This window comes from Bufo gargarizans, chromosome 2, assembly GCF_014858855.1.
Source record: "Bufo gargarizans isolate SCDJY-AF-19 chromosome 2, ASM1485885v1, whole genome shotgun sequence".
NCBI lineage: Eukaryota > Metazoa > Chordata > Amphibia > Anura > Bufonidae > Bufo > Bufo gargarizans.
In genome coordinates, this window is record NC_058081.1 from 39,090,557 (window position 1) to 39,117,987 (window position 27,431).

The window sequence follows — 27,431 nt, forward strand, 5'->3', positions numbered from 1 at the left end:
GACATTATACAGTTATAATGACATCCACAGCAGCCTCCATTCTAAATAATGTCCATAGTGATCCTTATTAAAAATAATGTCCCCCCACAGGCAGGCAGTGCGGGCGGCGGCGCTCACTCACTGTACCTCACGCACTGCGTGACGTACATTGAGTGAGGTGAGCACCGCCGCCCGCACTGCCTGCCTGTTACCGCCCGCCCGGAGCAGTGCTGAGAAAGAAGCCTGCTGTGAGTGAGAGCCTGAGTCTATGGGACAGTGGGTCACTGGGTGCGTCACTGTGACCGTCCGTGCAATGTGGTTCCACATTTTTTACAATGGGGAGACACTTATTTCATCGAGCAGTTGTGAGGGGGGGGGGGGAGTTTTTTTGACACTCGCCCTGAGAGAAATTTTACCTAGAAACTGCACTGCACTCCATATATCCTCTCCTATTTTTGGTGGTATCAAATCTCTATGAGGCGTTAGAGGCAGAAAAGCTGAAGCTGTCGGGTGTGGTGTTCCCTACACTGCACCTCTTGCATAAAATATGGTGGAAAGTGAGAGGCATGCAGGGCATTAAGGGCGTAACGCAGTATACTTCTATATGGGACACCCTGTGGTTGCCTAATTTAGGTTCTTTGCAGGGAATGGGGGGTTGGCGTGACAGGGGTATTATTAGAATTCACCAAATTATTGATAATACTGGTCTTAAATCTTATGAGCAACTTCAGACGGAAACTGGATTACCGTCCTCCGATTTCTATAGGTACTTGCAGCTGCGCCATGCCTTCCGGGCTGACCAGGACGGCGGTATGTTGAGCACGGTACTTCAAAACAAGATTATTGTGTTTATAGAGAAGAGGGATTCCTCCTCTGGAGTTATCTCTTTGCTTTATCAGGCCTTGTTGGATCTATTTTTGCAAGACCACCCGATAAATAGTAGGACAAAATGGGAAGCGGAGATGGGGCCGTTAGAGGAGACCCAGTGGCAGGAGATATTGGAGAGGATTCCGCAGCTCTCTCTCAGCGAGGCCCATAGGCTGTCGCACCTATATCTAATTCATAGGGTTTATAGAACTCCTCAGTTCCTGTTTAATATTGGACTTCGGTTGGACTCCAAATGCCCGCGATGCGGGGAGGATGCAGGTATGCTGCACATGTTGTGGTCGTGCTCGGCCCTGGAGGGTTTTTGGCGCGCAGTGCTGCATCTCATTAACTCTCTGTATGAAGTTACGCTGGATGTGACGCCATTTGTCTGTGTATTGGGGTATGTGGAGGACTTGCCAATCACCGAGCCCAGGAAAATAGCAGTGGCCAGAATGTTGTATATGGCTCGTAAGCTGATTGCTCAACATTGGCTGGATGAGGGTAGTCCTAGTCAAACCGAATTTGTAGCTAAGATTAATTGGTTACTTAACTTGGAACGAGGGGTCTATAGAAAGAGGGGTGCCATGGCCAAATTTGAAAAGCTCTGGACTCCTTGGATTGATGCCCCTGGGTTGGCGTCCAGGGAACTTCAGAGATACCGTCTGGGATTAGTGTGAGGGCTTTATCGATCATTGTACATATGTGGCTCGGTGATTGGCGATTTCTCACTGAAGACATGGAATGCTTTTACGATATGTAATGTGGGGAGGGTTATGGCCGATGACAGATGTATAGTCCAACGTCGATTATAAGATCACAAACTGTCTTTCAAGACTTTGTGGGATTGTTGTAGGGATGGGGCTTGTGCCTGTGTAATTTTTATGCGATTGTACTGATGTAACCGGATGTTGTAGCTATGGAAGATGGAGGGCATCACATTGATGGTTTGTGGGGGGAGGGTATGTGGGGGTTGGGGCCTTACGTTTGTATTATTAAAAACTGCTAATAAAAAATTACTTAATTAAAAAAATATATATCCTCTCCTATATCTCCTCCTATTACTCCATATAACCTCTCCTATATCTCCTGCTATTACTCCATATATCCTCTCCTATATCTCCTCTTATTACTCCATATAACCTCTCCTATATCTCCTCCTATTACTCCATATAACCTATCCTATATCTTCTCCTATTACTCCATATAACCTCTCCTATATCTCCTCCTAATACTCCATATAACCTCTCCTATATCTCATTCTATTACTCTATATAACCTCTCCTATATCTCCTCCTATTACTCCATATAACCTCTCCTATATCTCCTCCTATTACTCCATATAACCTCTCCTATATCTCCTCTTATTACTGCATATAACCTCTCCTATATCTCCTCCTATTACTGCATATAACCTCTCCTATATCTCCTCCTATTACTCCATATAACCTCTCCTATATCTCCTTCTATTACTCCATATAACCTCTCCTATATCTCCTCCTATTACTGCATATATCTTCTACTATATCTCCTCCTATTACTCCATATAACCTCTCTTATATCTCCTCCTATTACTCCATATAACTTTTCCTGTATCTCCTCCTATTTCTCCATTTATCCTCTTGCTCCACATAACAGTCCTATGTGACTCATTGCACCTCCCTCCAGATTTTCTGTCCATGTTCCATAAATGGTTACTGTTGCTCCAAACAATCCCACCCTTTCATCATAACACGTGTCATAATAAACCTCTTTCAACTATTTTTTTTTCTTGCAGTTTATTCCAAAGCTCGCAGCTTTGGTACCTCTTGAAGCTCTGGGACAAGCAGATCATCCTGGTCCACATCTGACAATTGTCAAACTTCAGTCAGAGTCTGCAAGTTTTTGTGGGACACATTCTACATTCTTCTCACTATGGAGGTCTTCTGTCACTGGTCTCTGATCATCATAGCAGTACTCAAAGCCTGCAGAGTGCATGGTAAGTTCTATCCTGTCATGCAGAATCTATATGGTTAATATATTGTGGGATAGTGATTGCTTTGGTACGTTCGTGTATGTTGAATTTCCAGGCTTGTGAGGTCACAACATGAGGTGGTGAGCATATGGAGCCATATTAAGGTTTAGAACTGTTTATTGACTTTTTAATACCGTAGCTGATCCTTATTATCCTTTCAGTCTGCAGTTGGCAGGTCTTTTCCAGTCTGTAGATTGTAACTTTTTAAGTTTCAGAGCTTATTTTTTTTTTTTCGGAATTAAGGGAAAACAAAAAAACTAAGAAAAACAAAACTGCAGAATTTGGCTTAGTGTCAAGGAGGAACCTCCCTGGTGTAGAGCTGGTTCCACTTAGCAAAGACTGTAGTCACATACCCAAAAGGAGTATTCTAGAGACCTTGTTCCATCATATACCCCACTTTGGAGACATCTTGAAGGTTTATAGTAGTTGGAGAACAACTTTGTTTATTTGTTCTGCTCCTATGTCAGATCACTTGCTCAATTCAAAAAGTTAGGACTAGTGTATGTGGTAATATCTGACCATGGTACCTTGGGTTCACCAGAGGAAATTATTATGAAGACCCATCTCTAATCTCCATCCTCTTCATTTTCTTGAAACTTAAAGGGGTTTGGTCCACAAAAACATTTCTCACCTATCCACAGGATGCATGATCAATGGGTATCTGACCACTGGGACCTCCACCGATCATCAGTACACAGGTCCTGTATCCTCTGTTTGAATGCAGGTGTTTGAATGGTTATACACACTCAGTAGCGCTTCATTCAATGTCTATAGAACTGATGGAGATAAAACTTTACTCAGCTATCTCTGTTGATCCCAAAAGGCTTGGAATAGGGCAGGAGTACAGGTGCATGACCATGGCTACATTCTAACTTCTCTGGAACAGGCATTCTGGACCCTCGTTCTTCTGATCGGTGTATCTCCTTTCCTTTACCCTAGCTGCCTGCCTATCTAGGGCATATGTACCATAGAAGTGGCTCTGGGGCTCCCTACAGGGAAGGTCTCGTCCCCACTTTAATGGGTGGTGAGAACTTTTACTGGGACGTGATCAGTGGTGCTGCAAACCAGGATGTGGAAAATGTACTCAAGCAGGCCAGGCATTTCATATGATATACTATGTGCTAGCTTGCTCTGAACAAGAGTGTTCTCATTCACTGACAGCAAACCTTGAAAATAGTGTAAATTATATTAGAAAGTTATAGAACATTTTATTTGGGGAGAGGTTAAGCTTTATTTTTAGGAATAGGAAAACCTCTCTAATAACTGCTTTTTACGGCTTTCTGATATACTTTATGTTTCAGTTCCTCCCCATTTTCAAGTTGTTAGTTTGCTGTAAGTGAATAGACCCCTTTTCTTTACATTCAGTGGCAGTAAACCTGGATATGGCTAGTTCTGGTCTCAGTTGAGAAGGGGATCCAGTTGTATTCAGTCTAGACAATGCTCTACGAGCTGAAGAGCCTGGACTCCACACTGAAACATTGTAGCAGAGAGATCTGCGGAGCTGCTGCTGCTGCTGAGTTTAGCTCACAGAGCATTGTCTAGACTTGATATAATTGTGTTCATTTCTCAGTTTAGAGCGCATTAGACATGTCCTAGGTTTGCTGCCTCTTAAAGGGGCTGTTCTAAGTATTAAAGTGATCCCCTATCCACAGGATAGAGGAAAACAAACTGATTGCTGTGGGTCCAACCCAACCGCTAGACCCTCCACCGATCACAAGAATAGAGGTCTTATTCTGTTGGAGCAGCAGGCCGAGCATGCACCCTGCCACTCCATTCATTCTATATGGGACTCCTTACCCACTTACTACCCCTCTCCTCCTTACAAAACCTTTTCTGGAAAGACCTATAAATGTTATTATTTCTATGTAGTCTTATTCAGGAGCTGTGTACACATATAGGCCACATTAAAGGGGTTGTTCGCCTTCCTGAGCTTTTCTTCAGACCTCCTTCCTTTCCCCAAGCGTGGCTGGATCCACAGTAGTGAGCATACTTACCTAATACCCGTAGCTGGGTTCTGGATCCATTGCTCCCCCTCTAGCACCGCAGGTCACGGGTCTACCCACGCCAACATTCTTTTTGACCCCGCTGCCAATGACTGTGACACATAGGCATTATGAGAACACCGCACCAGACATTGGCCATGGTGGTCACGTGACCCACATCCAACAGGGACCAGAGGGGGGTTGATGTAGCTGTAATCCAGCGGCAGGGATTAGATAAGTATGCTCATTGCCCATGTTTCTTGCCAGAATGGGGGGGGGGGCGTCTGAAAGCTCAGGAAGATGAACAACCTCTTTAAGCTGACTTGGTTTTATGCTGGATCTGGTACTGCATCATGGTTAGTTAGAATAGGGACTGTATAATACCACATTTATTCTGCACTGGCCATCTCTTCCAATAATAGCTGATCGCTTTTTTTTTTGGGTGCCACAGTGACACACTGAAATTTGTGGTTCAAAACAATGATACACTGATACTCAGGACAATTGGATTTCAGAAGAGTGGTACAATGGAAGGTCTAAGCATTTTAGCATTTTCGCCATGGGCCCATATCCTCTCTTATGTCATATTCAGCACTTGCAAAACTGTAAATGCAAATCTTCCAGATAAAAATACTACTCAAACTTGACACAACTTCATTGTGTTATGGTTGGTAAGCGGCCCATGACCTTGATTGCCAAGGGGCCCAGACCACACTCAGTCTATCCCTGATTTTTTTCCCTTTGTGTTCACTCTGTTAGTGAAGGTTCAGCCCTGGAATGTAATAAACATGGAAAGAAGATTTCCAAAGGGGACCGTAATGGGGTCTGTTCCAACCCTTGTAGACATTGACAGAAAGATATAACTGTGTGATCAAAACACCTGTGTTGTGAGTCAGACATGGAGCAGTGGAAATCTGTAAAACAAAGGACGGATCAAATTTCTGTTATTCCAGAGTAACAAAAAGAACAATTCAGAATACCCATGTGCCATACTGCAGGCAAATCTGGCACTCCTCTATAAATGTTCTCATATTATGACTCACTATTTAATTATTGTGACTTATCATGTGGGTAGCTCATGGTCCTGTGATTTAGTTATTTTTAGGCAGAGTTCATACTATATTTTGGTGAGTAGTATACTATCGTTAGGCCTAATGGACATGGCCAAATCATGGATCTGTATTGTGTGGAACCATGCTCTATAAGCCATATTATACTGTCACCTGTCTCCATTTTTGTATGGAAGCCGGTATAAAATTAACAAAGAATTACTAAAAGGGTCCATACTAATTTTATTATTAACCATTGAGATACTCTGAGTATATTTGTACCGGGGATTAACCATTAACCATAATACTGTGATATATACACAGCCGAAGTGTTGATGAATAATTATTATATAAGTCTGTAAAGAGGATTGATGAATGACAATTGAATTCCGACCTTTGGATAAGAATTAAGCACTTTTTGGGACATTCATAGACATCTCAAAATAGGATACTCTATGGATAAAGTATCGTAATCCAATACCATAACCACTAAAGGATTGACTAGAGGAGGGATTGATCTCTATTGTCAGATCTCCCTCTTTATATTGTTTAATCTCCGACACGAATCACTTATTCTGATAAAATGCACTACTGATGGGACGGCTACACCTATTAGGGGGCCAGATACAGGAGGTGGCCACCACTCAGTTTTTATATATTTAGTAATAATCCAATGGTGACATTGTAGGTACATTTTATTCAGTTTTATTTTGGGTAATTTTTTATGAAATAAATTAATTAGTTTTTGCACCTATATTGATACTGCCCTCTGCCTGGAACTGGTTGTAGAGTGCCGGTTCACAATATCCATCCATACTAATTTTACTCCTAAAAATTGAAAGTGGCTCCTGTTTTGTGTAGGAGCCTAATGATTCCTGACTCAGATCAGCTCTAAGACTAAGTTCTCTACCTCAGATGAACATACTAATAGCAAATCCAGTAAGGAAATATGGAGGCAGATTTGATGGCTGCAACGTAGCTCTTGTAGATGTAATGTCCACTATCTAGTCTAGATTTTAGCTTTAACTGGCCTAGTAGTAGTATTCTTGGGTAGGGATGAGCGAATTTTGCAAGTTCGGGTACTCGGACCTGAACCCGCACATTTTCACTGAAGTCCGGGTTCGGTGTTCAGGTGATTTTATTATTTTCCGTTACAACATGGTTATATCGGAAAACAATGGCATTCTTAAAACAATATGGCCATTCAGGGGTTAAAAAAACTCGCCTCATCCACTTGATCTCACGTGGTGACGTAATCACGCATATCTCAGGTCCTTTGGCAGGTCCTGTTCAGTGAAGATAGAAGAAGCTGCTGCAGCACGATCAAGTGGATGAGGTGAGGTTTTTTTTTAACCCCTATATGGCCATTTTTTTTGCAGTCTTTCTTAAGAATGCTATTATTTTCCGATATAACCATGTTATAACGGAAAATAATAAAGTGAAGTTTGGGTCCCCACTGACTTTAATGGCGTTTCCCGAACTTTGACCCGAAGTTTGGCCAAATCCTGCGAACCCAAACTTCAACGGGTTCGCTCATCCCTGGTTTTGGGTAATGGGTGTCTGAGCCGTAGTCCCTCACCTTACAGCAGTAACTATTATGCAGGTTTTAAGCTGTTTGGGAAATGTTTTTTTACAGTACAAATTAATTTATGAAGTTATTGCGCGAAGTCTTGCGAGACTTCGCAAAGTAATAACTTCAGCTCATCGGAACCAATACATTCTAATACTGTACACAACTCCTGTTCCGTACAGTATTAGAACAAAGTTTTATGCAAATCGACTTCGGATGTTTCATCCAAAGTTGATTCGCTCATCTCTAGTCCACACTCTAGCCTCCAGATACTGGATATTATAATGACTCTTACTTGTGTTTGGCAACCCACAGGGCGGTCTCCCTAATAGCAGGCATGGAGCCTCTGCTCCATTGTTTATATTGGTTGCTTTCAGAAACACTGGTCCACAATATCCATAGAGGTATGTGATAATGGACAACCTTGCGCCTAGTCGTCTGGCTGTGTCCAGGTGATTTTAGGCTTCTCCCGGTCACTGGTGCTGTGCTGCTTCTATCTCCACTAGACTTTCTCTATATCCACAGTTTACTCTGGTCTGTGCTAGGTAGCTGTTTGGATGTTCTCCCTACTCCCTCAGCTTGGCCAGCGCCAAGGAGCTAAGATAGCAGCTGCAGTGAACAGGAATGGGTTCGCTGACGCCACTTTCATGCAGTGGCAGGGTCAGATGGATAATATATCCTGAATTTGTTTGTGACGCCAATTTCAGCGTGCGCAGGGTACTCTTCCAGGGCCCTTCCAAGGTGTTACAACGCACGTCCCAGATTAGGAATGCCAGAGTGGTGTAATGGCCTATAATGTCTCTGTAGGATAGTGATAATTGTGTCATGGTGTCTCCTACCTGGGTACGGCCGGACTCCTGGCTCACTTGCAATACATTTTGTGTGCAGTGATAGTAGGAGTAATAGAAGAACTCTGCAGAATAAATGATGTCCAGACCTTCAGATAAACGTTGCTTTACTTGGCATAACTTTCATCCAAGCAGTATACAGCTTTGGTCTATTGGCAGGTTTTGGCAATCATTGGCAGGAATGTGTACTTCTGCTTTAAATGTGGAGCTTGCAGGATAAAACATCTGCTTGGTAGCTCTGAAATTGAGGCAGGATTAGCTTATGCACATATCTGGTGCCTTCTGCTGTATGGGGACAGACTAGCTGAGGAGGAATTGGCTTCTTCTAGGACTTATCTCACAGATGGATTCTCAGGGGATGCTTTCTTCCTGGAACTCTGGAGTTGTCTGTAGTTTCTGCTTTCTTAATCCAGCAGAGCTGAAGGTGCTCAAGCTGGGTAATTGGCCAAGTCTCAGCCGAGACTAGGTCCTTGTTGTCTTCCCTATGCAGGGGAACTCTTCACACACGCACCCTACCCCTAGCAGGGGGTGGGCTTACATCCTCTCTAACTTCGTTCTCCACCCATGCTGCAGCATGTGGGACCAGCCCACCTCTCCACACGGCTCAGATACACTAAACTGTGACTATACTTGCCAATGTGTTGCTGCCACCTACTGGTAACCAGGCTAATTACATGAACAATTACGTTGAACATGGTTTTGTATGCACATTTGTGAAGACTTGAGCAAAATCATATCTGATGACAGTATAAAGGCTCTTAGAAGATAGTAGCGGGGTAGAGGCGTGTAGTAACACAACTCTGGGGTGTTACACAGCTACATATTGGACTTTGCTTCTCCTGCTCCTCACACATAACTACCTCTCTCCTTACTCCTCAGCTAACTTTCTTCCTTCTACACAGAACTGACACACCCTAAGGTGGATATATATGATGTGGTGCCAGCACCACCCAGGGGTGAATGGATGTAATGCAACTACCAGCCTGTTGTAGGGAATTTGCAGCTTAATACATAGAAAATACAGGGTGGACCATTTATATGGATACACCTTAATAAAATGGGAATGGTTGGTGATATTAACTTCCTGTTTGTGGCACATTAGTATATGTGAGGGGGGAACTTTTCAAGATGGGTGGTGATCATGACCCCAAAGATAAAAGTCTAAGGGGGTCAGATCAGCCACTGGATATGCGAAATTGCTACATGATGATGTGTTTCCCTCTTTATGCACTGAAGCTGGCACGTTCCCTGAGTTTTTCCAGCAAGATAGTGCACCACCACATTATGGGTGTAAGGTCCGAGCATTCCTAGATGAACAGTTTCCTGGAAAGTGGATTGGTCGTCGTGGGCCAGTTGAATGGCCCCCAAGGTCTCCCGATCTGACCCCCTTAGACTTTTATCTTTGGGGTCATCTGAAGGCAATTGTCTATGCTGTGAAGATACGAGATATGCAGCACCTGAAACTACGGATACTGGAAGCCTGTGCTAGAATTTCTCCTGCAGTGTTGCTATCAGTGTGTGAAGAGTGGGAGAAGAGGGTTGCATTGACAATCCAACACAATGGGCAGCACATTGAACACATTTTATAAGTGGTCAGAAACTTGTAAATAACTCATGAAAGAATAAAGTTACGTTAAAACCAAGCACACCATTGTTTTTCTTGTGAAATTCCCAATAAGTTTGATGTATCACATGACCCTCTTCCTATTGAAAAAACAGAAGTTGGATTCAAAATGGCTGACTTCAAAATGGCCGTCATGGTCACCACCCATCTTGAAAAGTTTCCACCCTCACATATACTAATGTGCCACAAACAGGAAGTTAATATCACCAACCATTCCCATTTTATTAAGGTGTATCCATATAAATGGCCCACCCTGTACAATGACATACATGAGATTTAAGGCGCCCATTTCCAACACGGAGTGGGACACTGCACACTTGTCTCTCAAGTACGTTCTTAAGGCAGTATAAAGTTGATCTCTCTGGAAAATCTCTAACAGGAGCAGGAGCTCAGCAGTCCTCTCCTCTATAAGGTTACACAGGAACTCCCCCTCCTAGCAGGAAGCAGGACTGGCCCACACCTACCAAGAGGGAAGGAAGAGGGTAGTTAGCTCTGTTCCTGCCAACCAGCTGCCATATACAATGAAAAATACATAACATTATAATTTACAATAAAACATTAATTGCAGTTACCCCCACGTCTGGGGTACTGCACCTGGTCACTAAAAGGCCTACAAATACACTTGTGTAGAACACTGAACCTAGAACCCAGTAGGTGTAGGAACTATACGATATCATTTGCAAAATCTGATATCTAAAAAAAGAGCCTTAGTGGGCTACGAGGCCATATTGTATGAATCCATGAGGAAAAAAATGCACCACAGGGCCTAACAAGATTCTACTAGTTCACTAGTTTGTCCTGAGGGCCCATCTAGTGCATTGTTATAATAACATAAATGCTGTGCTTCCATTCAGCTCTGCTATGAATTCCATTAACAAGTCCTGGCAATGCTCAGGCACTGGCAGAGATACCTGGTGTATTTGGGTGTGTACATCAGTCACTATATTATAGACCCTGAAAGTTTTCTCAAACTTGAAAAAAAAATTGGAAGGGTCTTTGTAAATGTGGTCCAATATTATCCGCATATGACCTCTGCAGCGTCAACTTTAAAGGAGATGCCCAGCTTCTTTTACTGTTTTAAAATTTTAACCCCAGTCCGTTCTACCTGTGAAAAAAAATCATTCTAAGATGCTCCTTAGAGCTCCATTCTGCCTCTCTGACTTCCTTCACCGGTCTTACAGTCTCCAAGGTCACATGCACTGCTGCAGCCAATAACTGGCCTCAGAGGTGAATCTCTACCTTTAATAATCATGTTGTTTTTAGGTTCAAAATTCTGTTTTGATAAATTCCTTAATATATCTGGATAGTGGTTTGAATTTTATTTTTCTAAATCGTCTCCACAGACACACATACAGTAGAGTAATAAGTTCTGGCTGCCCGGAACTGCCACTAGGGGCAACATAGGAGCTTATTATTATTTCGTAGTAGGTGTATACAGTATGCATTAAGCTCCAGAGCTCCCTCTAGTGGTGACTGCAGCCATTCTGCATGTTTTGAATTTGCCAGTTCAGGAGATTTTGAGCTCCGTATCATACACATGAAAAAAGATGTGCTAATTCCTTAATATATCATCTTAAAAAAGAAGCTACTCAAGGGTGGACATTCTTTTAAAATATGGTCAAGTATGGTCAAAATCTGGATGACTCATACTGTGTTTAGGTTTGGCTTTGGTTTTTGTAAATCTCTTTGGAATATCACTTGTGATAATGTCATGTCTATCATTACCTTATATGTTTAGTAAAATTAGTTTTTTTTTACTTCTGACAGCTCTGCTTCCAGTCCCCATAATCAGCTTGGAGGACAAGATAAAAATCAATGATGAGACAAAGGTCACCTGCATGCTGCCATCCAGTGAGTGCCAATGTCTGGAGGTGGAACTAAGGATCATCACAGAGGAAAAACTCAAAAACTGTGTCTCTCACAAGGGAAATTTCCCTAATGTCACCTGTACACTGGAAGTCACCAAAGACATGAATGAGGTGGAGCTATCCTGCGAGGCTCACTTCTGGACCAAGAGCAAACCCCAAAAGCTGAATATTCAGAGTATGTATAAAGCCATAGGTGACGTATAAGCAGTGTGGTCCATGTGGTTTAAGAATGGAAAAATTCAACACACTGGTCTACGTATAGATCTACTGCAGTTGGGTAGGTGGGTTAAAGGAGTTGTTTAGCCTAGGACCTGATAACCCCAATGGTCAGAACCTGTGCCCAATAAAAAAAACTCATCTACCCACAGTCCTGCTGTTCCCGACCACTGCTCTGTCTCTAGCAACTACCAATCCCCACCGGACTGGAAGTGGCTTGGCCCCATGACCACTGCAACAATCACTGGCCTCAGTGGTTGCTTGCTAGAAGGGCACATCACTGCCAGAGGTGACCATAAGCAGCTGAGAACAGGGTAACGGAGTGGGAACAGTGAGACTGTGGACAGGAGAGTGTTTTGTTTTTCTAGGCACAGGTTCCAACCATTGGGATTGTTAGCTCATAGGCTGGACAACCTTTCAACTATGACTAAGTCAGTGTCCACTTGGCTGTTTCTGTAAGCCTAGTCACCTTAGTACCATCCTGGCATGGAAACAGCATTATGGGCCAAGCTAATTGTGGTGCTACCTCAAAGAATACAAGGTACCTATGGACTTCACTAGAACATATATAAGTAATTAAGGGGTTGACTGCTTTTGTAAATCCCTTTGAGTTAGGGCATTACGCATTTTGCAGAACAGAATATCCAGCCTATAATAGAACGTTCTATTTTTCTGAACCGCCATGCGGACATATGGAAAGGCAATGCACAGGGAGTAAACCCTGTTTTTTAAGCGGACCTATTGAAGTTAATGGATCCGCATACAGTACGCAAAAAAATTACACTGAAACAGAAAAAAATCTGTTCGTATGCATGAGCCCTTAGAAGGATGAATCTTCGTTAAAGGTTTTTCCAGCACTTAGATATTGATGGTCTATCCTCAGGCCATCAATATCAGATCGGTGGTGGTCAGACCCCAGGCAGTCCCACGATCAGCTGTTTTGGGTACTTGCCGGCACCACAGCCTTCTGTTCAATGTAGTTTTCATGGCCGGCGTACTGCAGCCCAGCTTTCACTCACTAATGGGAGCTGAGCTGCAGTATCCCGGCATGGCCACTACACAGTACACAGTGGACTAAACCTTGTGCTTCTGGTTTTAATGTCTGTATCGTTTCTGGTGCCGGGGGCTGCCTAAAACAATCAAGTATAAGCCATCAATATCTCAGTACCAGAGAACCCCTTTACTCTGATTACAGGATGTCCTTTTTCTGGGAACCAAAGAGATTAAATGTAATCCACAGACTAGCCCAGCTGCAAGTGTTTAGTTTCCGTGCAGTGCCCCCACAGGAGAAATGAGGCATTACATTGTCCCATGCAAATCAATGGACTTTTCACAAAGAATATGGACATGCTGGGCTGTAGCAGACTGGTTTATCGATTTACTAAACCAGATAATATCTTTAATAGGGTTTCTCAATCACCATATTTAATTTATAATATTGCCTTTTTCTTATGTGGTGGAGGAACCTTTGGGCACCTAGACTTGGGTGTGGCTGCTACTTCTACATCCCTATAGCTACACCCGTGCATACTCCTCCTTATGAGTAGCTTTATAGTACAACATGACTTAACCTCCTCCAAACCACTGTGAATTCTGTTATTCTTCACTACAGTCGGAGCTTGGAGCTCCCTACGATGCCAGGCACCGGCCTATGTGTGGGGGAATCTTGGCAGGGAACGGAGTGACTCATGCAGGACATGTCTGCAGACCAGTTTCTCATATTTACTGCAGCATTTTTTTCTCTATTGGAGCTTTAGTTTATTTTAGGATTTCTTTAGTTCACATCCAGTGTGGAGAAGGCTTGTATCCGAAAAAGGCCAAGATTCACTCTGTATTCAGCCGAAGATTCTGCTGAAGTGGTTGGAATAAGGCCAGTAGACATCACTGTCATGAGGAGGGGGGCACTATGCTGTGCTAGCTGTACCAGGAGCCATGAGGATGGAGCCTAAAAATTATCTGCAATAACAGGCATTACTGGCATAAATTGAAACACCTGGGCCCCACTGCAAAATCAGGGCCCCCACCTACTATGTACCCTTTATAATAATGGTGCCTTATATGAAATAGGGGGTCATTAGGGACCCTCAGGCATCAGAGCCTGGGTGTGTCTACAACCCCCTTTAGCCATAAGTCGATGTGCTAAATATTTTTGGGCATTAGGCACTTTTAACAGGCCTAATCCCCTTTCAAATGTTCTCCCTGACCTGCTGGATGAGGTGTGGTTGGGAGGCATGTCAAAAAATGGCACTAAAAGGGGTCTTTTATCTAGGAGCTTCATCTACTAGCTAAGGAGACTGGCTCCAAAGACCTCTCTTGTTCTGGAGGACCTAGCAAATCTTGGCAATACAGGGATAGTCCATTGATATAATTGTGAACTGTGTAATACTTCATTTCTCCTGTGGTGGCACTGTAGGGGAAAAAAAACCACTTGCTACCAGTGAACATTGATGTGGATGGTGAATGTCAATGCTGAACCAGTGGAGCACTGAAGAGCTGACCTAGTAATAAGGACATCTAGGGGATGGGACTTAGCTTCAGATTTTTAAGGAGCAGCAATTAACTCTATGAGTGTGTTCACAAGGCGAATTTTCCAAGTATATTATGGTTCCTAATCCACATGTACACCGCTTTCCATTGTTTTGTATTGAAATTCCCACTGCTGTCCATATGGCGGCAATTTTTTTCCATGAAGATTTCAAAATGGAAAACGCATGAAGGCCATGGAAGGTGTCTGGATTAGCCTTACTGACTTGGATTAATCCAAGGCTGGATCTGTGGCACAAATCAAAGGGTCAGCCTTGGACTCCTGCCACAGCTTCTGTGCCAAATACACATTGTATTTTTCCAATTTGTACTTTTCACAGCATGTACATACACTATGGTTTTTCTAGAGGAAGGGTAGGTTCCAATGTGGTGTAAAGACTACAAAATCTCAGCCGGGACTATGCCAAAACCATAAGGGGCCTTTTTTGGCATGGTATGCAGACAGACTCTGTATAAAGCCACAGCAGCTGTCCGCTCGCAAGTGGGTCCGCAGCACCTTAAGTGAGCAACTGAAACATAATATGGGTGAACAGAAAGAACACTTACCTTGTGACCTCCGTTTCATCTTCTTAGCTGCAGATCTGTCAGTTCCCAGGCTTTGCTTATGACTTCCACTGCGTCTCAGGCTGCCTGATGCATGCTGTGCATTTAGTAGCCCAAGATATTTTAGAGCCCTGGGGCAAGGGTACTTTGGAGCCTAGATGTGTGTGGACATTTTCCCCTATTGCTATTATGCAAAGTCATCAATTCACTACTTTAGGGCACTTGGAAGGGTTAACTTGCACTGTGATTTAGGCCTTTGTTTACACTTATACTGTTTGATATTGTTGAACTGCATTTTATATGTTTATTGTAATATGTCCTGTTGATTTGCGCTGTTATTACACTGATAAGCTATTATTTTTCCATTGATGTCATAAGAGACAATGAAAAACTGAGTTTTGGAGGCAAAAACATACACCGTGAACGTTTGTCTGGTTTAGCTCTATCAGACTGTTGTTTACATCTGGAAACTGCTTAGTCATTCCCATTAACTTGTATTGAGGCGCAGTACAAGTCTATGGCAGCCATGACCTGCAACATTGTTTCTGTTAGGCTGTGCTTCCCCAGCATCACTATTCCCACTAGAAGGTTCTGGATCAGCTGTGTAAAAGTAGAGCAGATAAGTGTCTGCAGATTGGGACCAGTGTTTAATAGAAGAGACTCTGCCAGACTGCACAAGTGACCAGAAGAAGACACCGAGACAAGGATACCCTGCCCGACGAATGAGCCACAGATCCTAGGCCATCAGCCTTCTGAGAGAGAGAAGGACAGATATCTCAGGCCTTTCCTTAGAACCTGCCAAGGAGGAGACTGGAGAAGTTAGCTCAGTGCGTTGCCTGTATTGTTTTGCACTTGAGTTTCTCCAGTTAAGAAGTAAACTGGTTTACTGCAAAGTGCAAACTCTGACTCACTAGACTTATTTCCCATGGGGGTGCACCACCCTTACCATCACCTTCAGAGAGCAGCAACACGTGGTGATGCCTCAACAGTGTCCAGGGGATGCAGCGTAGTGTTGGAGTCACCTCAAACCTAGCCCTTGAATTGGCTAGCACTGGTCGCATGAACTTTGCTGTCCAATCCAATAGCAGGGCTGGACAAGCAGAAAGTGTCTTGGGCCACCAATGCACAGCATACATCAGGCAATCTGAGAAGCAATGCAGCCATTTTGGATGACAGAAAAGATGCCTTAGAATTAGTGGATTTGCATCTAAAAAAGATGAAAAGGAGAGCACCAGATAAGTGTTTGTTCCTCAGTTTATGTGAATTTTTTTCTTGAACTGGAGGGTCACTTTAACCGCCTTTTGTATGGTGTATGATAGTCTGAAAATGCTGCCGGACCAAGATAGTTACTCCTCCCTCCGGAATATTGACCGGTGATGCAGATTTTAAAACCACAGCATGTCAATTCTTTGTGCAGATTTTCATTTGATCAGGGGTAAATCTGTGACAAAATCAGAAAGTAACACATGCAGATTTGGTACAAAAATGCAGCAAAAACTGCACAAAAATCTGCATAAACTACACTGAGGTGCAGGACCTCAAGAGAACTTATAGAAGTCTTCACAATTCCGGAATGGTCCTATTTTGAGATATCAGTTGGAGAGTTTAGAATCCATTTGCCTGGAAATCTGCTAGTCTGACTTTGAGGCTTTTAATATATGTCAAGGCAATACTGACAGTAAGATATATTGTGTATAGCTTGATTGTCCTGGACCTTGGGTCAAAAACTAGACCGGAGCTCTCCAGAACCGAGCAGTTAGAAGAGTCAATGCACCATCCTCATGTAATGGTGCTTTCATATGTGGTTGGATGGGCTATAGGTCAGAGATGAAGATGGACACAGTGCCATTGCTTCCCCTGCAACCCCTGTAGTTATGCCACTAGGCCCATAAAAACACCATTGCACACAACAACGTTTAATATTCTTTTCTCTCTCTTCCAGATGAGCCAGAGTTTACAGACTGCCCCGATAAACTGCTTTGGCTAGAGGGACAGGAAAACAGCTTCCACTGTAAGGCCAATGGATACCCTCCTCCAAAAGTGTCCTGTGTGAAGGACAGCAAGGTGTACATGGAGGGCGAGAAGTTCATAACACTCAAAAACATGTCCGGTGACTATAATTGCAGAGCAGCCAACTTTGATGTGGTGTCAAAGACAGTAACGGTGTCTGTGCAATGTAAGTATCTGTGTGGAGGAAATGGGTGAAGGTTGGCATCTAGATCCATCAGTTAATGTGCCCAGAACCCTCAGACTTCCTTTCCAGTCACTCAATCTTATTATGTGGCCTTCGAGCCTGACAAGGCACCCCACTTGAGGAGGGTGCGGTGATGGAGGCGGAAACAGCACAGTTCAATTGAACAGGACTTTACTCCAGCTGCAGTGTCAAGTATAAATAGTTAAACAATGGTACTTGGAAGTTGCCATCACAACTAGGTACACAGCTTGGCAGCTGTCGTAACAACTAGGCACATAGCTTGGTGGTTGTGGTTGCAACTAGGCACACAGCCTGGTGGTTGTGGTTACAACTAGGCACACAGTTTGGTGGTTGTGGTTACGACTACGCACACAGTTTGGTGGTTGTGGTTATGACTACACACACAGCTTGGTGGTTGTGGTTACAACTAGGCACACAGCCTGGTGGTTGTGGTTACAACTAGGCACACAGCCTGGTGGTTGTGGTTACAACTAGGCACACAGTTTGGTGGTTGTGGTTACAGCTAGGCACACAGCTTGGTGGTTGTGGTTACAACTAGGCACACAGATTAGCCATTAGAGGCACAACTGGGAACACAGGCTGACTGCTACAGTCACAACTGGACACACAGCTTGGCAGTTACAGTCACATCTGGACACCAGCTTGGAGGTTACAGTCACAACTGGACACACAACCTGAAATTACAGTCTCTGTTAACTACACGAGCAATAATATCAGTTTACACAGGCTATAAGTGGACTTTGTACGGTCTCAGCCACTGGTCACACTTTCAGATGGGGGCCATACAGAAACACACTTAAAGTGGTTTGGTACCATCTGTAACATACACAGGGCCTTCTTCACTACTCTCAGAGGCTGCCCCTCACAGACTCAAGAACACAGCAGTCCAATTTGGTGTCAAGGCTCTGGAAGTGGATTCCCAGGGTCTCTGCCTCTTCAGCAAGAAAGGCTGGCAGAGCCCAACTTCTCCTTGCACCTCTGCCCTGGTGGCTGAGGGAGTCCAAAAGGCTCCTTGCCACATAATAAGATACTAGTATTATAAATGCCATGTGGAAGGTTGAGGGCCAGTTGGAAATTTAGTCCTGGATTTTTTTTTTTATTGGCCTCTTAAACCCAGTGGGCCTTGACATTTTTTTTTTTTTTGCACAGTATTTTTTTCTATGAGAAACTATCCTATTCTGGTCTCTTCTTACAAACACAGCCATCTTGTTTTCCCCATATTCATGAGGACTACACCGTTATAAGGACCCTCCCCCATTGTTAGCCTCAATTACACTGTCTTCTATATTTCTTACCTGCAGATGAACCTGTAATAGCCATCATCAGAGTTCAACCATCAGCCTCAGTAGCCGAAGGGGAAAATGTGACTCTGATTTGTGAAGCAGATGCAGTACCCCCTCCATCCTACAGCTGGCACACCCCCTCAGCCCCGGTTCTTTATGATCATGACAACCGGACAATACAAATTAAGGACGCGAAGAGAGCACATGATGGATTTTACACCTGCATTGCACAAAACAAACATGGAATCCAAACCCTAAGTCAGAAAATCACTGTAAATGAACCAGAGATTGGTAAGTTTTTACACAAGAGATGTCCCACCATGTCAAATACAATGCATTCAAAAAGTCTTCAGAGCCTTTCACTTCTTTTCACATTTTGTTATGTTGCTGACTTTCTGCAATCAATACCCCATAATCACAAAAGTGAAAACAGAATTTTGGATATTTTTGCTAATTTATTAAAAATTAACAACAAAAATTTCCCATAGATATTAGCTTTGGAGCCTCCAATTTCTGTTGATCATCTTTCAGAGGCTTCTACACCTTTATATGAGTCATCTGTGGTCAATTCAATTGACTGGACATGATTTGGGAAGACACAGTCCTGTCTATATAAAGTATCTCAGCTGACAATGCACATCAGAGCAAAAACCAAGCTATGAGGAAGAAAGAACTACCTGTAGAGCCCAGAGACAGGGTTGTGTGGAGGCACAGATCTGGAGGGTACAAAAAGATTTCTGCTGAACTGAAAGTTCCCAAGAGCACAGTGGCCTCCATAACTCTTAGGCTACTTTCACACTTGCGGCAGTGTGATCCGGCGGCCAGTTCCGTCGTCGGAACTGGCCGCCGGATCCGCCGATCTGCCGCTGACTGAAAGCATTTGTGAGACGGATCCGGAGGCGGATCCGTCTCACAAATGCATTGCAAGGACGGATCCGTCTCTCCGCTTGTCATGCGGACAGACGGATCCGTCTTGTACATTTTTCACATTTTTTCCGATCTGCGCATGCGCATGCCGGAACGACGGATCCGGCATTCCGGTATTCTGAATGCCGGATCCGGCGCTAATACATTGCTATGGGAAAAAATGCCGGATCCGGCGTTCAGGCATGTATTCAGTTTTTTTGGCCGGAGAGAAAACCGTAGCATGCTGCGGTTTTCTCTTTTGCCTGATCAGTCAAAACGACTGAACTGAAGACATCCTGATGCAAACTGAACGGATTACTCTCCATTCAGAATGCATGGGGATAAAACTGATCAGTTCTTTTCCGGTATAGAGCCCCTGTGACGGAACTCTATGCCGGAAAAGAATAACGCAAGTGTGAAAGTACCCTTAGATGGAAGAAGGTTGGAGCAACCAGGACTATTTCTAGAGCTGGCTGCCTCACCAAACGTATTAATCAGGGGAGAAAAGCCTTTATCAGGGAGGTGACCAAGAGCTCAATGGTCACTCTAGCTGTGCTTCAAAGGTGTTGTGTGCAGATGGGAAAAACTTCCAGAAGGTCAACCATCACTGCAGCACTCCACCTATCTGGGCTTTATGGCAGTGTGGCCAGAAAGAAGCCTCTCCTCAGTAAAAGACACATGAAATCCAAGTGAAGTTTGCAAAAAAGCACCTAGAGTACTCTCAAACTGTGAAAAACAAGATTCTTTAGTATGATGAAACCAAAACTGAACTTTTAGGCCTCAATACTAAGCATCATGGCTGAGACAGGTAGACTGATCAGGGTTGAGGGAAAGCTTAATTGAGCAAAATAGAGAGATATTCTCCATTCAAACCTGATCCAGAGAGTCACGAACCAGTGGGAGTGAACCCACTGTGCCACATGTCCTACCTCCTCTAAGGGCGTTGTCTAAGTTAACCCCTGGATCTTCACAGTACCCCTGATGGTGGGGATAGACTTTCCCGAGGTGAACACCAGGTCCCTACCTCTTGAGGAGGATAGGCACATGAGGCAGCTGGTCCAGGCGGACCAGGAGGTACCTGAGAAAGGTACCAAAGGTGCAGGACCGAAGGATGAGGCAGAGGTGTAGTCAGACAGGCAAAAGGTCAGGCAATCCGGATCGGCAACAGGAGAGTCAAGGCAAGCAGGTGGGGATATAACAGGTAGCAGAGTCCAGGAATACAGATACAAGTCAGGAACACAAGCTGAAACCAGGAACCTTAGCAGGACACAAGGACCTTGACACTGAGGCATCTGGGAAGCGGGCTGAGCCACTTATTTATGCGCAGGAGGTCTAGGATAGGTAAGCAAGGTCACATGACCTAACCCATAAATCTCAGTGACACGTGTCAGGCCTTAAAGGGAGTCTGACGATAAGGCTGAGCTAGCTGGGCACCTACAAGGGTAACGCCGCCCCTGGGCACTTGCAAGCCCTCATTTGCATATGTCACTAAGATGTTTTTTGCCAGTTTTATAAGTCCAGGATTGTTCATAAAGGTAACGTTTTTATTAACTGTAAGGCTGCTAGAAAGCTATGGGAAGGGTTAAAAAGGTGAAACTTTGATGACAGATTCCCTTTAAGGAAGTGCTGCAGGAAACAAACAGCAAGCATGCTGTGGCCAGGGCTGAGAGCAAACTGTGGAGCGGATCCCAGAACAACAGCACCCACAAAGACAGAGCCCAGGACTGCAGCGGTGAATGGTAAGCACTGGCCGCAGATCACCGTTGAACACGGCGCCCCCGGGACCGCGGCGGTAAGCAGGGGAACAGCGGCGCACAGCAGCCGCTGTGACACAGAGTGCTCTGGACCTCAGACTTGGCTGAAGGTTCACCTTCCAACAAGACAATGACCCTAAGCACACAGCCAAGACAACACAGGAGCAGCTTATGTGAATGTCTTTGAGTGGCCCAGTCAGAGCCCTGACTTAAACCCAGTCTCTGGAGAGCACTGGAAATGGCTGTCCACAGACGGTCCCCATCCATCCTGGCAGATCTTGAGAGGATCTGTAGAGAAGAATGACAGAAAATTCCCAAATCCAGGTGCAAACCTTGTGGCATCATCCCCAAGAAGACTGGAGGCTGCAATCACTGCCAAAGGGGCATCAACTAAGTCCTAAGTAAAGGGTCTGAATACTTCTGTCAATGCAATATTGCAGTTTTATCTTTTGAGTAAATTAGCAAAAATTTCCAACATCCTTTCTTCACTTTGTTATCATCTTAGCACAAGGCCGCAACATAACAAAATGTGAAAAAAGTGAAATTGTTTGAAGACTTTCCAAATGTATTATATGCCCTAAAACAGAAGGGGGCCCAGCAACGGTGAGGACAATGTCCATTCATTCTCCAGTTCAAGGTTTCTGTGTTCTGTAAAAACATAATACACAGAATGCAGTAGTTGGGGTGCCTAGACTATTTGCTGTGCAGCAGACTGCCTCTACTTGCTACACAGACTTGTTTCATTTTAGATTTCCAGAACTATGGTAACAGGAAGCATGACGAGGTAGCACAGGAAATGATGTAGCTGCAAAATTTAAAATATGCAAGAAAAGGGGGGGAGGCAGGGGGATAAGATAAATCTTACATATATGTCATGTGTGGACTGAAACAGAGTCCTGGGGGAGGTGCGGCACTGTAACAGTATTAGGGGTGTATGCAGTATAGTTCTAACATCATGCAAAATCTAAAATTGTCTTCATATTTCAGTTCCAGAAACTGACCTCGGTAAATTATCTCACCCTGATGTCGCTGAAAAGATGGGACCTCCGCACTTCGGATTCTTAGCGGTGTTATATTCAAGTTTCTATTATTTGTTTTAATCTCTTGTGTTACTGGTTGATGTACAAAGCAATGTGCACTGTTACATGTTCTACATAGAAAATGGAATTAAACTTTCCTTTAAAATATTCTGTCTGCCATGCATCACACACACATAAGATTTACAGTAACTCCAGGTTAAATTGCACATTTATAGACCGTTGCATGAGATTAATTTTATGAAACAGCGCCACCCATGTATATAGGCTGTGTCTGAAATTGCAATGCAGACAAATTCTAGTAATGGGGGGGAGCTGCAATACCAGACACAGCCTATAGCCTAGGCTGGCGCTGTTTCTGGGGGGAAAAAGACCCTTAAAGAAGAATACCATATATTTTTGTCGGCACAGAAGACAGATGGATTTATAACAATATAAATTAACTTTATTAATAGAATTCATTGGGATGAAAAACATTTCATATTTTCTCCATCTTCTCTTCCTTTTCGTAAACAAATGTAGAAAAGCAGTGAAAGAACGCGAATCCCGTCTCACGGTTCTTCATCTTCCTGGAACAGAAAGATCATTTTACAGATTGTAGTGGTGTGTACAGAACACTACTGAACGTGTGTCAGTTCTAAGTCTTTAACAATAAGGGCCAGAACGTGTTATAAGTAAGCCATACTCATCTCATTGTTCTCCTGCTGCGCCGGTCCCCGCTGTTGTCCACTTCCTGGTCCCAGCTGGACACACAGGAAATGGCTAGGAATGCCAGCTCGGCCAATCCCTAGATGGGGTTGGACGTCACTGAGGCCAGTGATTGGCTTAGGCTATATTCACATGACAGTGGAAAACCAAAAAAATGGTAGCTCAAAACGGATACAAAGTTGCATCCGTATGTGCATCCATTTTTAACGGCCATTAAAAACTAATGACGTTTTTTCTTTTTTTTCTTATAAATCCACCCCCTGCAGTGATCCTAATACACATGATGGCCCCATAGTGCCCCCGCATTTATAATGGCCCTCACATAGTGCCCTAGTATATATAATGATCCCCCACAGTGCTCCAGTATATATAATGACCCCCACATAGTGCCCCAGTATATATAATGTCCTCCACATAGTGCCCCAGTATATATAATGTCCTCCACATAGTGCCCCAGTATATATAATGTCCCCCACATAGTGCCCCAGTATATATAATGATCCCCCACATAGTGCCCCAGTATATATAATGGTCCCCCACATAGTGCACCAGTATTTATAATGATCCCCCTACAGTGCCTGAGTATTTATAATGATCCCCCATATAGTGCCCCAGTATATATAATGGCCCTCACATAGTGCCCTAGTATATATAATGACCCCCACATAGTGCCCCAGTATATATAATGACCCCCACATAGTGCCCCAGTATATATAATGTCCCCCACATAGTGCCCCAGTATATATAATGATCCCCCACATAGTGCCCCAGTATATATAATAGTCCCCCACATAGTGCCCCAGTATATATATAATGTCCCCCACATAGTGCGCCAGTATTTATAATGATCCCCCTACAGTGCCTGAGTATTTATAATGATCCCCCATATAGTGCCCCAGTATATATAATGGCCCCCACATAGTGCCTCAGTATTTATAATGATCCCCCACATAGTGCCCCAGTATTTATAATGATCCCCCACAGTGCCTGAGTATTTATAATGATCCCCCACATAGTGCCCCAGTATATATAATGTCCTCCACATAGTGCCCCAGTATTTATAATGTCCTCCACATAGTGCCCCTATTTTTATAATGGTCCCCACATAGTGCCCCAGTATTTATAATGGTCCCCACATAGTGCCCCAGTATTTATAATGGTCCCCCACATAGTCCCCCAGTATATATAATGGTCCCAAAATAGTGCCCCAGTATTTATAATGATCCCCCACATAGTGCCCCAGTATTTATAATGATCCCCCACAGTGCCCCAGTATATATAATGGCCCCCACATAGTGCCCTAGTATATATAATTGCCCCCACATAGTGCCCCTGCTTTTATAATGATCCCCCACGGTGCCCGAGTATTTATAATGATCCCCCACAGTGCCCCAGTATATATAATGGCCCCCACATAGTGCCCCAGTATATTTAATGGCCCCAACATAGTGCCCCAGTATATTTAATGGCCCCAACATAGTGCCCCAGTATTTATAATGATCCCCCACATAGTGCCCCAGTATATATAATGGCCCCCACATAGTGCCCCTGTTTTTATAATGATCCCCCATGGTGCCCGAGTATTTATAATGATCCCCCACATAGTACCCCAGTATATATATATATATATATTTATATATATATATATATATATATATATATATATATATAAAATATATGTCCTCCACATAGTGCCCCTATTTTTATAATGGTCCCCCACATAGTGCCCCAGTATTTATAATGATCCCCCACAGTGCCCCAGTATATATAATGATCCCCCACATAGTGCCCCAGTAGATATAATGGCCCCCACATAGTGCCCCTATTTTTATAATGGTCCCCCACATAGTGCCCCAGTATATATAATGGCCCCACATAGTGCCCCAGTATTTATAATGATCCCCCACATAGTGTCCCAGTATTTATAATGATCCCCCACAGTGCCCCAGTATATATAATGGCCCCCACATAGTGCCCCTATTTTTATAATGGTCCCCCACATAGTGCCCCAGTATTTATAATGGTCCGCCACATAGTGCCCCAGTATATATAATGGCCCCCACATAGTGCCCCAGTATATATAATGGCCCCCACATAGTGCCCCTATTTTTATAATGGTCCCCCACATAGTGCCCCAGTATTTATAATGGTCCGCCACATAGTGCCCCAGTATTTATAATGATCCCCCACATAGTGCCCCAGTATTTATAATGATCCCCCACAGTGCCTGAGTATTTATAATGATCCCCCACATAGTGCCCCAGTATATATAATGGCCCCCACATAGTGCCCCTATTTTTATAATGGTCCCCCACATAGTGCCCCAGTATTTATAATGATCCCCCACAGTGCCCCAGTATATATAATGGCCCCCACATAGTGCCCCAGTATATATAATGGCCCCCACATAGTGCCCCTATTTTTATAATGGTCCCCCACATAGTGCCCCAGTATTTATAATGATCCCCCACATAGTGCCCCAGTATTTATAATGATCCCCCACAGTGCCTGAGTATTTATAATGATCCACCACATAGTGCCCCAGTATATATAATGGCCCCCACATAGTGCCCCTATTTTTATAATGGTCCCCCACATAGTGCCCCAGTATTTATAATGGTCCCCCACATAGTGCCCCAGTATTTATAATGGTCCCCCACATAGTGCCCCAGTATTTATAATGGTCCCCCACATAGTGCCCCAGTATTTATAATGGCCCCCACATAGTGCCCCAGTATATATAATTGCCCCCACATAGTGCCCCTGTTTTTATAATGATCCCCCACAGTGCCCGAGTATTTATAATGGTAATGTCAAACAGATCCTTTGGGGGGGGGGGGGATTTTATTTATTTTTATATATATACTGTACATCATCCACTAGCATGTGAGAAAAAAATTGCTCCACATTTAAGGCTCCAGCTGGGACCAGTGGAGAGCACCTTCGACCACAGCAGCGACTGGTGAGGTGAGCATGGCTTATGTTTTAATATTAACCCTTTCTGGTTCTTTAAAAAAAATATATCTCCTTTGGACAATCTCTTTTTGTTAAAACAGCGCCCTATAATTTGTTCTCAGCGTGTCCTGATGCTGGGACCTTCAGGTATAATCCATGGAGAACCCAGAAACAAGTGTACATTTTTCCATTCAGCACAGTATTGCACATTTTCCACTGAAATCAATGTTCTGTCCATGTAATACAAGGACATGGGTCCTCCAGAAAGAAAGACGCTCTTGGGACCACTTTCCACACTATCTAATACATGGTGCTGAGAGGAAGCCTCCATTCTATTCATTCAGAATTCCCTTATAGGGTATTTAGAAATGGGTTCAGATCACCCCTTTAATTCCCACCAACCCCGTTTCTAGTAACCATTTGCATTAAAGGGGTTTTCCAGGTGCATGATATTGATGACCCATCCTCAGGATAGTTCATTTATATCCAATCAGTGAGGGTCCGAGACCCTGCACCCCCACCAATCAACTGTTCCCTGCAGTCTCCGGCACTGAAACCAGCACTATGAAAGGAGTTGCGCTTCGTGCATCATTCAAAGTGCATGGCTGTGCTGTGCTACTGCAGTTCAGCTCCCGTTCATTTCAATGGGGTGAGAGCTGCAGTACCCAGCACGGCCACTGCACTTTGAACAGCGCTGTCTGCTTCCTGTTCCATTCACAATGCTAGTTCCAGCATCGGAGGCTGCAGAGAACAGCTGATTGGAGAGAGTGAGGGGTGTCTGACCCTCATCGGATATTAATGACCTATCCGGAGGAGAGCTATCAATATCAGAAGCCTGGAGAACCCCTTTAAGCTCATCAGGGATCTCAGCAATTGGTTGTGGATTCCAAGATGTCTACTATTTATGTAGTGTTACATTGGCGAAAATGGGAAGCATTGAGACCACCAAAGAAAGAGCAGTCCTTTATTACCATTGGCTAATAGAGTAGAAACCTGAACGAGTACTTTATCACCTCCATGAATCCTAACAGGCTTGGCAAATGGGGTTGACCTAATTCCATGGACTCATCCCAAAATATAGTTACCTGATTTCATACAGGAGCTCTGAACATCCCACCACATCTGCAGTATCTGGAGCAGGATTTGCCGTCTTTTTTGGGGATATTCCAGCACCGGCCACATCTCATACCGTATTTCTTGTACCTAATATAACGGATTAATAACAGCATTGCATGAAGGCTTACACGTCAGGTAATATGGAGGTACATGACCAGCTGTGTGAAGAGGCTGGGGCTCTCAGGTGAGCTCTGCAGCCCCATCCTAGGCCAGTGACGCCACGTTCATCGGTCACTTGGCCTGCACGCTCAGTCCTATTGACGTGAATGGGACGGAGCTGCAATACCAAGCACAGCCACTATACAATGTACGGCGCTGTGAAGAGGCTGCAGTGCTCATTAGAGTACCGCAGCCCC

The 27,431-nt window shown here is 43.9% G+C and overlaps 1 protein-coding gene across 1 annotated transcript; it reads left to right on the forward strand.

Annotated features, from left to right (window-relative positions):
• Window positions 1-2,571: 2,571 nt before the first annotated feature.
• LOC122927182 (intercellular adhesion molecule 5-like) lies at window positions 2,572-22,446 on the forward strand. The gene is made up of 5 exons (XM_044278793.1): window positions 2,572-2,821; window positions 11,698-11,973; window positions 17,044-17,277; window positions 18,618-18,890; window positions 22,247-22,446. The coding sequence occupies exons 1-5, from the start codon at window positions 2,758-2,760 to the stop codon at window positions 22,357-22,359; spliced, it is 960 nt and encodes a 319-aa protein (XP_044134728.1). The 5' UTR covers window positions 2,572-2,757; the 3' UTR covers window positions 22,360-22,446.
• The last annotated feature ends 4,985 nt before the right edge of the window (window positions 22,447-27,431 follow it).